At 40.6% G+C, this 12,369-nt stretch overlaps 1 protein-coding gene across 1 annotated transcript; it reads right to left on the bottom strand.

The window, feature by feature from the left end:
• Positions 1-2,928: 2,928 nt before the first annotated feature.
• LOC106714155 (oxysterol-binding protein-related protein 1) lies at positions 2,929-11,934 on the bottom strand. The gene is made up of 14 exons (XM_045685358.1): positions 11,628-11,934; positions 10,342-10,502; positions 9,779-9,976; positions 9,441-9,585; positions 8,898-9,043; positions 8,577-8,804; positions 8,342-8,456; positions 8,097-8,236; positions 7,425-7,517; positions 6,315-6,425; positions 6,124-6,187; positions 5,916-6,044; positions 5,330-5,483; positions 2,929-3,047 (listed from the first exon to the last, which is right to left on the bottom strand). The coding sequence occupies exons 1-14, from the start codon at positions 11,764-11,766 to the stop codon at positions 3,032-3,034; spliced, it is 1,839 nt and encodes a 612-aa protein (XP_045541314.1). The 5' UTR covers positions 11,767-11,934; the 3' UTR covers positions 2,929-3,031.
• Positions 11,935-12,369: the final 435 nt, after the last annotated feature.

Raw genomic sequence — 12,369 nt, 5'->3', positions numbered from 1 at the left:
AAATGTTACCTAATAATAGGTACATTAGATACACAAAAATAGATATTCATTAGTTATTGGGTTCAGTCGTAGTCATTCAGTTCACAAACGATACAATCACAATAAAAACCTAAAAGCAATCTCGCTCTACTGAAACCCACGCGTATCGTTCAATAACGATCGAGTTTTGACGCAATCTGTACAGTTTCATATCACTGGCCATTCGACAGAATTGACCTGAATTCGATGTTATGCTTTAAAAGAAAAAAAAAACACATTTTTATCGTAGAGTTATATATCGATAAAAATAGATTTTGTTTGTTTTATTTTTTCATATATCCATTGAATATATATATATATATATATATATATATATATATATATATAATATATATATATATATATATATATATAATATATATATATATATATATATGTATATTGAATATTAATTATATATATATATATATGTATATTGAATTAATATTCATCAATGGATTATGTACTAAAAGGAATTAAAGCGATGTCCTCGACACTTACAGCACACCCCTAATCCTCCCCTTTTCACGCCTCCCCAACCTTAAGCCTATTAGTGGTATAACATTGAATAGTGAAATATAACACTTAAACAAACAAGATAATTTAACTAGAAAATTAAACTATTATGCGCGTTACGTTTCCAAGACATAGAAATCGACTGTTTCTTACTGTAGAATTCCACTACCGTGACATTTTTAATTGATACTAGCTTTTACCCGCGACTCCGTCCGCGCGGAATGAAAAATAGAAAACGGGGTAAAAATTATCCTATGTCCGTTTCCTGGTTCTAAGCTACCTGCCCATTTTCAGTCAAATCGATTCAGCCGATTTTGAGTTATAAATAGTGTAACTAACACGACTTTCTTATATATATATAAGATAGATATAGATTAAAAATTGAAATAATTAAAACAGAACATTAAATTAAAAGGTATTGTTAAAATAAAACGAAAATAATTAAAATAAACATTTATTATGAATTAAAATTAAGTAAATTAATAAAAAAACATAGTATCATAGAAAAAAATACTCTTAAAAAAATTATCACAATAACTCACATTTGCGTTTCAAAATAAAGCATTTAACCTAACAAATACTTCTATTGAGAGATTTAAGAGATTCTATAAAGATATGTATGTTACATAAAACACACAATAAACTTATATTTTATATCGCGGGGTAACCATTCGAAATTGACTAGTACAATTTTATATGGCATATATTTTATAAGAAAAAGAACGCTATGCAATGTGAGTGACGTCATTTCAAATATAAAAAAATATTAATTAAACTATGAGGTAACAAATAAACTAAATTAATAATAAAAGTAAAGATTTTGTACGCGTTAATTAAAAGTTATTAATCAGATTTAATTAATTCTTTTGACAATGAACACTCCATTTTGTGTAGAATAATTTATACCAGAAGTTCCCAAAGTTCGACAAAAATTAATATCTCTTATTTTCCATTTTCAAAATTTTTATGACTTCGGGTAACACTTTGCCAAGACATTTCTTCATCAACTTGTGAACCTTCAACTTTATTCCCTGGCATAATAAAACTCAGTCGGATCTGCCTTCGCCTGAACCACTTTGGGAACCACTGATTTAGATTATTCAGTATCATTTGCCTCGATGGGTAAAACCGGAAAACAAACTTAGTATACACTTTAAGGTGTCTAACAATGTGCGTTAATGATACAATTTGTGCGTTGAATGAATACATTTTTAAGGACGCAAGTGTTAGATATAATTTCAATAATCTTAATTAGAAGATTAACTCATTAAAATCATTAAAATTATAATATTTCTATTTTTAATATCAAATGTTTAATAATTTTCATTCTAATTATTTATAAAAAATTATTATTAAAATTATAACGTATTAAATATTGTATTAAAAATATCACCAATATTATTTAACTATTTATTTAATATCAACTTTATTTTGTACTAGGATATCATAATAACGAATTTGTTAGTAATTGATACTTGTATTTTTAGATTTTAGTCAAAATTAATAATTTTTTTGTTTCCGTCATACTTTTCTACCAAAATTGAAGAAGTCTTCTTCGAGTCTTTGTTAGTAGACATGAAATAATGTGTTAGGAACACTGTCAGCTATTTAATATTGGAAAAATTTAGAAAGTTTTTTAACTAAAAGATTAATTAATTTCATACTGATATTTTGCAAGATTATGGCTTTTGTTAACTCGTTAACTCTAAAAAAATTCGTCCAAATTCTTAATCTAATTTCGTGTCATTTTTTTAACAAGTTTAATAATTTTTCAGTAACAATTCTAAAGATAAATCAGATTGGAAAATCTAACAATCTCAAAGGAAATTTCATCATCATCAGCTCACTATACATCCCCACTGAAGGGCTCGGAACCTACCCTAAGTTAGGGGTGACTAGGACATAGTCAACGCTGGCCAAGTGAGGGTTGACTTCACACATATCATTGAATTTCTTCTCAGATATGTGCAGCTTCACGATGTTTTCCTTTACAGTAAGAACGTTGGAAAGAAAAAGGAAATTACCCCTACGGTGAATTTATTACCAATCTGCTGAAACTTTAGTACCCTTTGTTGCATATAAAAATGACGTAAAATTAAATTCAGAACAATACAATACCAACCACAACCTAACAAAATATTGGTGCACTACTAGAAGCAATTTATCGTGAGTTTACACTACCGAAATACATGTTTTAAAACACATAATTATACCATTTTTTTGTACAAGTGCTACTCTACCTCATTTTTTTCGTTTCTTTTACACACTTGTTTCTTGTGATATTAATATTTATTTCATATTACGACTAAATGAAGATAATTAACAAAAATAATTGTCATCTTTTATAATATAATATTTCATCGAAACAGTGTATTTAATATGAATTTATATTCCTTCCTTAAAATATTTAAAGGAAATATTTCAAGTGTGTTGTCGTATTTGTGCTAATTGTCATATGATAAATGCTGCGTCCTGTATTGTACTTAATTCATACCTACTACGATTTATCAGAACTGAAACAAAAAAAAAAGATGACATAAGAAAAACAAAGATAAAACAAAAAAATATAAGAAATTAGTAAAAGAAAAAAAATGATTATTAACTTAAATAAAAAATGAAAAAATAACAAAACTAATTGCAAATAGTCAGTAAGTCACGATCTACGTAGACTACTGGTGGTCGGGGCGCGTGTTACGTACTGAAGGGCTGCGCCTAAGGGGGACCTAAAGATGTGGTTGCGGTACACGTGCCCGTCCTGAGACACCAGCGTGCCGCGCGAGCACTAACTGTTACCTGGGCGTGGCGGGGCTGCGGTAGGGGCGGGCGTTGCGGTACACGTGCCCGTCCTGAGACACCAGCGTGCCGCGCGAGCACTAGCTGTTACCTGGGCGTGGCGGGGCTGCGGTAGGGGCGGGCGTTGCGGTACACGTGCCCGTCCTGAGACACCAGCGTGCCGCGCGAGCACTAGCTGTTACCTGGGCGTGGCGGGGCTGCGGTAGGGGCGGGCGTTGCGGTACACGTGCCCGTCCTGAGACACCAGCGTGCCGCGCGAGCACTAGCTGTTACCTGGGCGTGGCGGGGCTGCGGTAGGGGCGGGCGTTGCGGTACACGTGCCCGTCCTGAGACACCAGCGTGCCGCGCGAGCACTAGCTGTTACCTGGGCGTGGCGGGGCTGCGGTAGGGGCGGGCGTTGCGGTACACGTGCCCGTCCTGAGACACCAGCGTGCCGCGCGAGCACTAGCTGTTACCTGGGCGTGGCGGGGCTGCGGTAGGGGCGGGCGTTGCGGTACACGTGCCCGTCCTGAGACACCAGCGTGCCGCGCGAGCACTAGCTGTTACCTGGGCGTGGCGGGGCTGCGGTAGGGGCGGGCGTTGCGGTACACGTGCCCGTCCTGAGACACCAGCGTGCCGCGCGAGCACTAGCTGTTACCTGGGCGTGGCGGGGCTGCGGTAGGGGCGGGCGTTGCGGTACACGTGCCCGTCCTGAGACACCAGCGTGCCGCGCGAGCACTAGCTGTTACCTGGGCGTGGCGGGGCTGCGGTAGGGGCGGGCGTTGCGGTACACGTGCCCGTCCTGAGACACCAGCGTGCCGCGCGAGCACTAGCTGTTACCTGGGCGTGGCGGGGCTGCGGTAGGGGCGGGCGTTGCGGTACACGTGCCCGTCCTGAGACACCAGCGTGCCGCGCGAGCACTAGCTGTTACCTGGGCGTGGCGGGGCTGCGGTAGGGGCGGGCGTTGCGGTACACGTGCCCGTCCTGAGACACCAGCGTGCCGCGCGAGCACTAGCTGTTACCTGGGCGTGGCGGGGCTGCGGTAGGGGCGGGCGTTGCGGTACACGTGCCCGTCCTGAGACACCAGCGTGCCGCGCGAGCACTAGCTGTTACCTGGGCGTGGCGGGGCTGCGGTAGGGGCGGGCGTTGCGGTACACGTGCCCGTCCTGAGACACCAGCGTGCCGCGCGAGCACTAGCTGTTACCTGGGCGTGGCGGGGCTGCGGTAGGGGCGGGCGTTGCGGTACACGTGCCCGTCCTGAGACACCAGCGTGCCGCGCGAGCACTAGCTGTTACCTGGGCGTGGCGGGGCTGCGGTAGGGGCGGGCGTTGCGGTACACGTGCCCGTCCTGAGACACCAGCGTGCCGCGCGAGCACTAGCTGTTACCTGGGCGTGGCGGGGCTGCGGTAGGGGCGGGCGTTGCGGTACACGTGCCCGTCCTGAGACACCAGCGTGCCGCGCGAGCACTAGCTGTTACCTGGGCGTGGCGGGGCTGCGGTAGGGGCGGGCGTTGCGGTACACGTGCCCGTCCTGAGACACCAGCGTGCCGCGCGAGCACTAGCTGTTACCTGGGCGTGGCGGGGCTGCGGTAGGGGCGGGCGTTGCGGTACACGTGCCCGTCCTGAGACACCAGCGTGCCGCGCGAGCACTAGCTGTTACCTGGGCGTGGCGGGGCTGCGGTAGGGGCGGGCGTTGCGGTACACGTGCCCGTCCTGAGACACCAGCGTGCCGCGCGAGCACTAGCTGTTACCTGGGCGTGGCGGGGCTGCGGTAGGGGCGGGCGTTGCGGTACACGTGCCCGTCCTGAGACACCAGCGTGCCGCGCGAGCACTAGCTGTTACCTGGGCGTGGCGGGGCTGCGGTAGGGGCGGGCGTTGCGGTACACGTGCCCGTCCTGAGACACCAGCGTGCCGCGCGAGCACTAGCTGTTACCTGGGCGTGGCGGGGCTGCGGTAGGGGCGGGCGTTGCGGTACACGTGCCCGTCCTGAGACACCAGCGTGCCGCGCGAGCACTAGCTGTTACCTGGGCGTGGCGGGGCTGCGGTAGGGGCGGGCGTTGCGGTACACGTGCCCGTCCTGAGACACCAGCGTGCCGCGCGAGCACTCGCTGCGGAAGGACCACGACGACCCCGACACCGCGCGCTCCAGCTTGCCCTCGTTTGTTGCCGTCTTATCATCTAATATACATATATTTATATTAAAAAAATGTTACTTAGAAATTGAAAATTATATTGTTAGAATTATTTGGTCTTTTTATAAGAGCCAAGAACTTTTACTTTTTACTGAATATTTAAACTATTTGAGATCAATACGATATATGAAATAAAAAAAAACAGTTTTTGCCTAAAATTAAAAATAGTTTTTAGACAATGCATTATTTAGTTCATTCGTTTTTATATATCACTAGCTTTTAACCGCGACTCCGTCCGCGCGGAATAAAAAATAGAAAACGGGGTAAAAATTATCCTATGTCCGTTTCCTGGTTCTAAGCTACCTGCCCACCAATTTTCAGTCAAATCGATTCAGCCGTTCTTGAGTTATAAATAGTGTAACTAACACGACTTTCTTTTATATATATATAGATTGAGTGAATTAAGTGAAGCCCTTACCCTCATCACTATCAACACTTCCGATGGGCGTGTGTCGTGTGAGGTCAGGACTGCTGCCCCAAGGGCTGAGGGCGCCCAGTGGACTTGACAGTCCTGCAGTCACCAGCGTGTCGTCATCATCACCTGACTCTGAACACGTCATCACGTCACGTCAATGACCATTGCAAGTCGAAAAAAAAATTTCAAATTTATCTAAATAAATACTTACCGTCATATACGTCAAAGAAATTTTCTTTCGATTCGGTTTGTGATAACTTTTTTTTTCGTTTACTCTGAAAAAATATAAAAAAATAGATTAAGTAAAAAAAGGTAAAGTAAGATAAATTAGTAACAGTGATATAACTCTAACATTAAACATAGTATCACAGTGGAAGCCCACACTAAAGTGATATTTCTAACCTTAGTGATCTCGTCAGCGACGGACATCTCTAGGGCGTGGTGTGTACGCGCGAGTGCCGCCAGCGCCTCCTCCAGTACACGGTTACGTTCTAACTGCGCACATAACACATACTTTAAACATTGCACCGACATTTATTACTAACTAGAACTTAAAAAAAAAAGGATAAGTAGTCTATGTGTTCTTCCAGATTATGTTCTACATCTGTAACAAATTTCATCAAGATTTATTTAGTGATTCAGGAGATATCTTCAAACAAACATCCATCCATCTTCTATTTAATCATTTGTATTTATAACTAGCTTTTACCCGCGACTCCGTCCGCGCGGAATTAAAAAAATGCACACAAGATTGAAAAGTTCCTATGTCCGTCTCCTAGTTCTAATCTACCTCACCATCAATTTTCAGCTAAATCAGTTCGACCGTTCTTGAGTTATAAATAGTGTAACTAACACCACTTTCTTTTATATATTAGTGATAAGAAAGATTGTATGAGTGACATTAAACATGTTGTCGGTTCACAAATGAGCACAATTTTATGTATGAGATGCGTAAAGGAATGTAAAGAGCGGACACTGCGTAGATCATAGCTGACCTTGAGCAGACTTCTGAGATAAAGCATAGTTTATTTTTTATGGGCAGCGCTATGATGCCCTCTCGTTCCCCTCTAACATATTGTTGGCTTAGAAACCTGGGATTTTGGGTGTACTTTATTTCTTTATTTATAAACATTTCTCAATTTTTATATACTAGGTTTAAAACAATAAAAAGGATAAAAACAAGTAAAGTATATATTATATGTATAGTTGAGCGTCAGTGGCTGAGGGGTTAAGCACTTGACTTGCAATCTGCAGGCCTGGGTTCGAATCCCGTCATGTACCAATGTGTTATTCGACATTCTTACGTTGAAGGAAAACATCGTGATGCAACCTTCACATATCTGAGAAGAAATTCAATGATATGTGTGAAGTCAACCCGCACTGGGCCAGCAATGACTATGTCCTAGTCACCTCTAACTTAGGGTAGGTTCCGAGCTCCTCAATGGGGATGTATAGTGAGCTAATGATGTAAGTTCAGTTAGAAAGACTAGTGACCTCTCTAGCAAGCCTGGCCTGGTCGCGGTCTCGTGCCTGCGCTACAAGTGCGGCGCAGTGCCTCAGAGCACTCAGAGCCTCCGCCCCAGTACCACAAGCGTGCTGGAAACGCTGTACACAGAAATACTCACTTATATTAAATTATCTTAGCTAATTATATATAAAAGACTAGCTATCGCCCGCTACTCCGTCTGCATAATTAAAAACATAGCGCGTACCATCTTTAAACCACATCACTTCATTGGTTGGGATCGTGATCAAGCGATAGCTTTTTCAATCTATAAAAAAAACTTTATACGTAATGTTGTGTACTTCCAGACTGTCCTACGTCTGTTAAAATTTCATCAAGATCTGTTGAGCTGTTCCAGAGATACTTTGAAACAAACAAACATACATACATCCATCTAAACCAGTGATTGTCAAACTTATTTCTTTTACCGCCCACTTTGAAAAATCAATTATATTTCAGAGCCCCCTAATTTTTATTCAGCCCTAAAACTTAAAAACCACAATTTCATTACTTTATTTAATTTCAATGCCCCCCATTTTTTGGGCCTTTTATCGCCCCCTCCAAGGGGTCGTTATCGCCCCCTTCAAGGGGTCGTTATCGCCCCCAAGGGGGCGTTATCGCCCACTTTAGGAAACACTGATCTAAACATTGGCATTTATAATATTAATTAATATGTTTACCATGTAAGCGGAGTGATGTAGTGAGTTGCCGAGTGCAGCAGTGTTGTCTAGTGCTGCAACTATAGCACCACATTCACGCAGCTGTGTCTCCAGCACTGCCAGACGATTGTTGGCTGTAGTCAGTGCATCCTGCATAGACCCTGAGAAATAGACCAAATATATGCTTTTAAACAATTACGTATACGTTTACGTACGTATACGTTAGTCTACGTACGTATACGTTAGTCTTAAATAGTCTAACTAACCAAGTGGTTTGCAATCGTCGTCCTCAGTGGCCTCCTTAGCGGTCTCAGGGCCGGCGCCCGCCCACAAATAGTGTCCAGAGTACGCGATGTGCTCGTTCAAAGCTGTTATCCACGACTGTGGAATAAATTTCAACTATCAAATAGTCTAGTTCTGAAGATTATAGAAGTATGAAAGTGTGGAATTGTTTATGATAAGTGTTAAGGGGTGTTTCCACCATCCTGTGGTATTTTATACCTGTCTGCATGCGAGCGTGTCTGGTTCTGCAGCGTCAACGGCGAGACGATGGCTATCGCCGTCGCTGTAGTGCAGCAGCAGCAGCGCAGGCTGTGCTGGAGGTGCTGAGAGCCGCGCCCCATCAAGGTACTTCTTGGCCCCGCCCCCAACTCCGCCTCGCCCCGCCCCACACCGCGCAGCCTCCGCCCGAGACCCGTAGTACATCAACACACCGCGTTGTAACACCGCCTAGTTACATACAATATGATACTGGATTACAGAGAAGTTCTTTTAAATTCAGACTTTGACGTTGGTTTGAGATGTGTGTGTGAATGGACCAACCCAAACTGGCCTCCAGCCGAGAAAGCGCGACTTCTTAAGCAGAGGTCCCTCGAACCTGGCGGCTGTGCGCTGCAGCTTCTGCACCGGCCGCACGCTTAGCACCTCGCGCATATCATCATCCTTCGCCAGGTCTATGGCCAGCTGACCTGCAATACACAATAAACACATATCAATGGTCGGTTTCCACTGTAGAAATACCTTCTCATTAAAGAAAACAAGTTTGATATGTGAATATATATTTGAGGAAGTTTGAAATTAGCACCAGTTATCAAGAAATTGAGGAGCAGAAGGTTAGCGTAGCTTTGACATGTTATGCTGAGGGATGTTGATCACATAAACAAAAAAGTAATGAGATTGAATGTGGATGGCTATAAAGGTAGAGGTAGACCAAAGAAAGTATGGATGGATTGTGTGAAAGAGGATATACGTAAGAAGGGGGTAAATTCAGATATGACGGCTGATAGAGATGTATGGAGGAGTAGTACATATTGTGCCGACCCTCCATAGGGATAAGGGCAGGTTAAGCCTTTATTAACAACATACCCGTATTATTCCTGAGCGTGGTGTCAATGCCGTTTTGCAACAGAAGGACGGCGACGCGCGCCTGTCCCCGGTACGCTGCGCAATGCAGCCCCGAGTTGCCTTGACTATCCACGCAGTTTATATTCGGAGGACTGACACCACTCAGCTATTAAACAGTATAATACGAGATAAACATATGAAAAATCATTGAAGCAACCTAACTTTATAAAAGAACAACAAGACCCAAATATTTGCAATGTTTTACAGATGTATTGCCTATCTTTTAGGACCAAAATTCAATCATTAAGGTAAGACTAGAATGTCATGTAAATTAGTAAAATAATAGCAGTGTATATTACCAATGCCTGTACATCTTCAACCCGTCCATCCTTAGCAGCAGTGAGCAGCTGCCGCTCCTTGTCTACGCGCTCAGATTTCTGCGCCGCTTCCAACAGCCGCTGCACATCATGTGTCTTACTGACGTCACACGCCGTCTGACCCTCACCGTTCATTATGTTGACATCAGCTTTATAGTTCAGTAGGAGTATCACTAGTTCCTGAAATGTTTAAATTACCAATCATAATATTGTAATCTTACTTAATAATAATAATAATAAAAATGTTTGGATGGATTTTTTTTTAAGATATCTCCGGAATGGCTCAACGGATCTTGATGGAATTTGGCACAGATGTAGATTATATATACTAATATTATAAATGCGAATGTTTAGATAGATGGATGGATGGATGTTTGTTTGAAATTATCTTCGAAACGGCTTATCCATTAATCTTGATAAATTTGGCATAGATGTAGATCATAGTCTGGTAGAACTCATAGGGTACTTATTTAGTTTTTTTTTAATTTCGTTTATAAGACAGTTGAACCGTTAATTTTTCATATAATTTTGTAAATAATACTAACTTCGTTTCCAGTGAATGAAGCTTTGTGCAGAGCTGTGTCTCCATTGTCATTTACTTCATCCACATTGACGCCACTGTCGAGCAGCACCTCAACAACTTCTTTGTGCGCAAAGTACGTAGCCAAATGTAGCGGTGTCCAGCCATAATTTATTCTGCTTTTACCTGGAACAGTAGGATTATGGATGACTTTAGACAGATGAAACATGTTATATCTTTAGATTATATTATTTAATTAGATTATATGAAAATAAATCAGTTTTTTTTATATCATAAGGTGGCAAACGAGCAAACGACCACCTGGATTCGCCACAATAGCGAGGCGACCATTGCCCATAGACATCCGCAAATGCAGATGCGCTGCCTACCTTTAATCAACGGACAAGAGGACGCACAGAAAGAGGATATTTCTCCTTCCTATGCGTCCCCTCCTCCACTTAGTTTAACCTACGTACAGAAAAATCCTATAATAGTAGTGGAAGACTGAAGAAATAATAGTAAAAAAGGAGTGAATTCAAATTCTTCTTTCATTCTTATCATATCTTCTAAAAGGAAGCAAAAGAAAAAAATTTGATTGCAGGTTAACGCAAAAAATCTCTAACCAATTCAAGGTTGATCATATTGAAATAATCAAACTTCATAGCTTTAGTGTATGCTAATAGTCTTTAAAACAAGTTTCCTCAAGTCACATAACATAATATTAGATGTAACAAGGTAAAATGTGTTCTATTCAAGTACAGTATAGTTCATTTTAGAATACATACATAGTGTGATAGATATTTATTCTATATGAAACTTTAGATAAATTTATGTATATATAAACTTGATACTAGGTAATAGGTGACTCATAACCTGGGGGTATTAAATTACATAATAATATTGTGTCATATAAATAGACATATTATATGGTCTTTATGTTTTGCATAATTTATGCTTATCCATGTGTCTGTGAGCATGGTATTTTTGTTACTACATAATTTAATGTTGCATAACTTTTAAAAATCTATTCTAACATTAATCTTGGAAATTAAAAATTAATTGTTTTGATATGGATTATTTGGATATTCCTAACATACTTCTATATTCCCTTATGACTTGTTTCATTTCACAAAAATATAGTTACCACACTCATTTAAAAAAAAAACTAAAAGCAGAGATAATGTTATATTTTTATTCAGGAGTTTTGATTTATATACACTCAAGCTATGTTCTTAATATTTTAAATTTATAATTGACAAATTCTGTGTATAAAATGTATTGAAAATATAAAAAAAAACTAAAAGAATATACCTTTGCAGTTAATATCCAAAGTCAATTTTCCCTCTCTCTTTGCTTCAAGTAATGCTTTAACGACTGATAATTCTCCATGTCTGGCTGAATATAGTAGAGATTCTTCAGCTTCTCGGCCAGTATCGTCTTTTGAAGACATGATTCACAGTTTGGTGTTTGTAAAATTTTCTTTTTAAATACAATATATTGTACAAGGCTTCCACTATTTTCGCGGATTAACAGCTATTAAAACCTTAATGACAAAAAAGAACTTGAGAAGACTAAATAAAACCTAGAACAAATATATTTTAAATTTACTATCACAGAATTTAACACTATTTTAATAAAAACATGGTATACCGATGACGTTTCAACTAAATTACAAAAGTTGTACAAAATCATTAATTTTTTTCACTCATATAAAGTGGGCGACAAACATTATTTATTGCGTTAACCGATTAAAATTAAATTATGCACTCAACTCAAATTGCGTCATTGCATAAACATTAAACACGACAGATGACATATTTTTATCAAAATGTCACGATTGTTATACTTGCCATAGGAAATAAAATGTTGCATTTTGAAATATTCAAAATAAAAATCTTTTTTATGCTCCTCTAAAATTAATCGTATGTACAAAAAAAGAGTACTTCGTATTTATCTGTTTAAGTGTTCCGTGTAATTTTATAATTGCTACAACTTTGCGACCGTTGGAAGTGAATAATCTCAAATAATTTTAAAACATTGCCACCACGATTAT

This window comes from Papilio machaon, chromosome 2, assembly GCF_912999745.1.
Source record: "Papilio machaon chromosome 2, ilPapMach1.1, whole genome shotgun sequence".
Taxonomy (NCBI): domain Eukaryota; kingdom Metazoa; phylum Arthropoda; class Insecta; order Lepidoptera; family Papilionidae; genus Papilio; species Papilio machaon.
This window is presented reverse-complemented; position numbering and strand designations above follow the sequence as displayed.

What these genes read in the sequence shown, in the direction of transcription:
- LOC106714155 (XM_045685358.1), bottom strand. Translation starts at nt 11,766, where the DNA reads ATGTCTTCAAAAGACGATACTGGCCGAGAAGCTGAAGAATCTCTACTA. An exon ending in TCGGCTGGAGGCCAGTTTGG is followed by an intron (nt 8,805 to 8,897) that starts GTTGGTCCATTC and finishes GTATGTAACTAG; the next exon opens with GCGGTGTTACAACGCGGTGT. An exon ending in ACACGCTCGCATGCAGACAG is followed by an intron (nt 8,457 to 8,576) that starts GTATAAAATACC and finishes TTTATTCCACAG; the next exon opens with TCGTGGATAACAGCTTTGAA.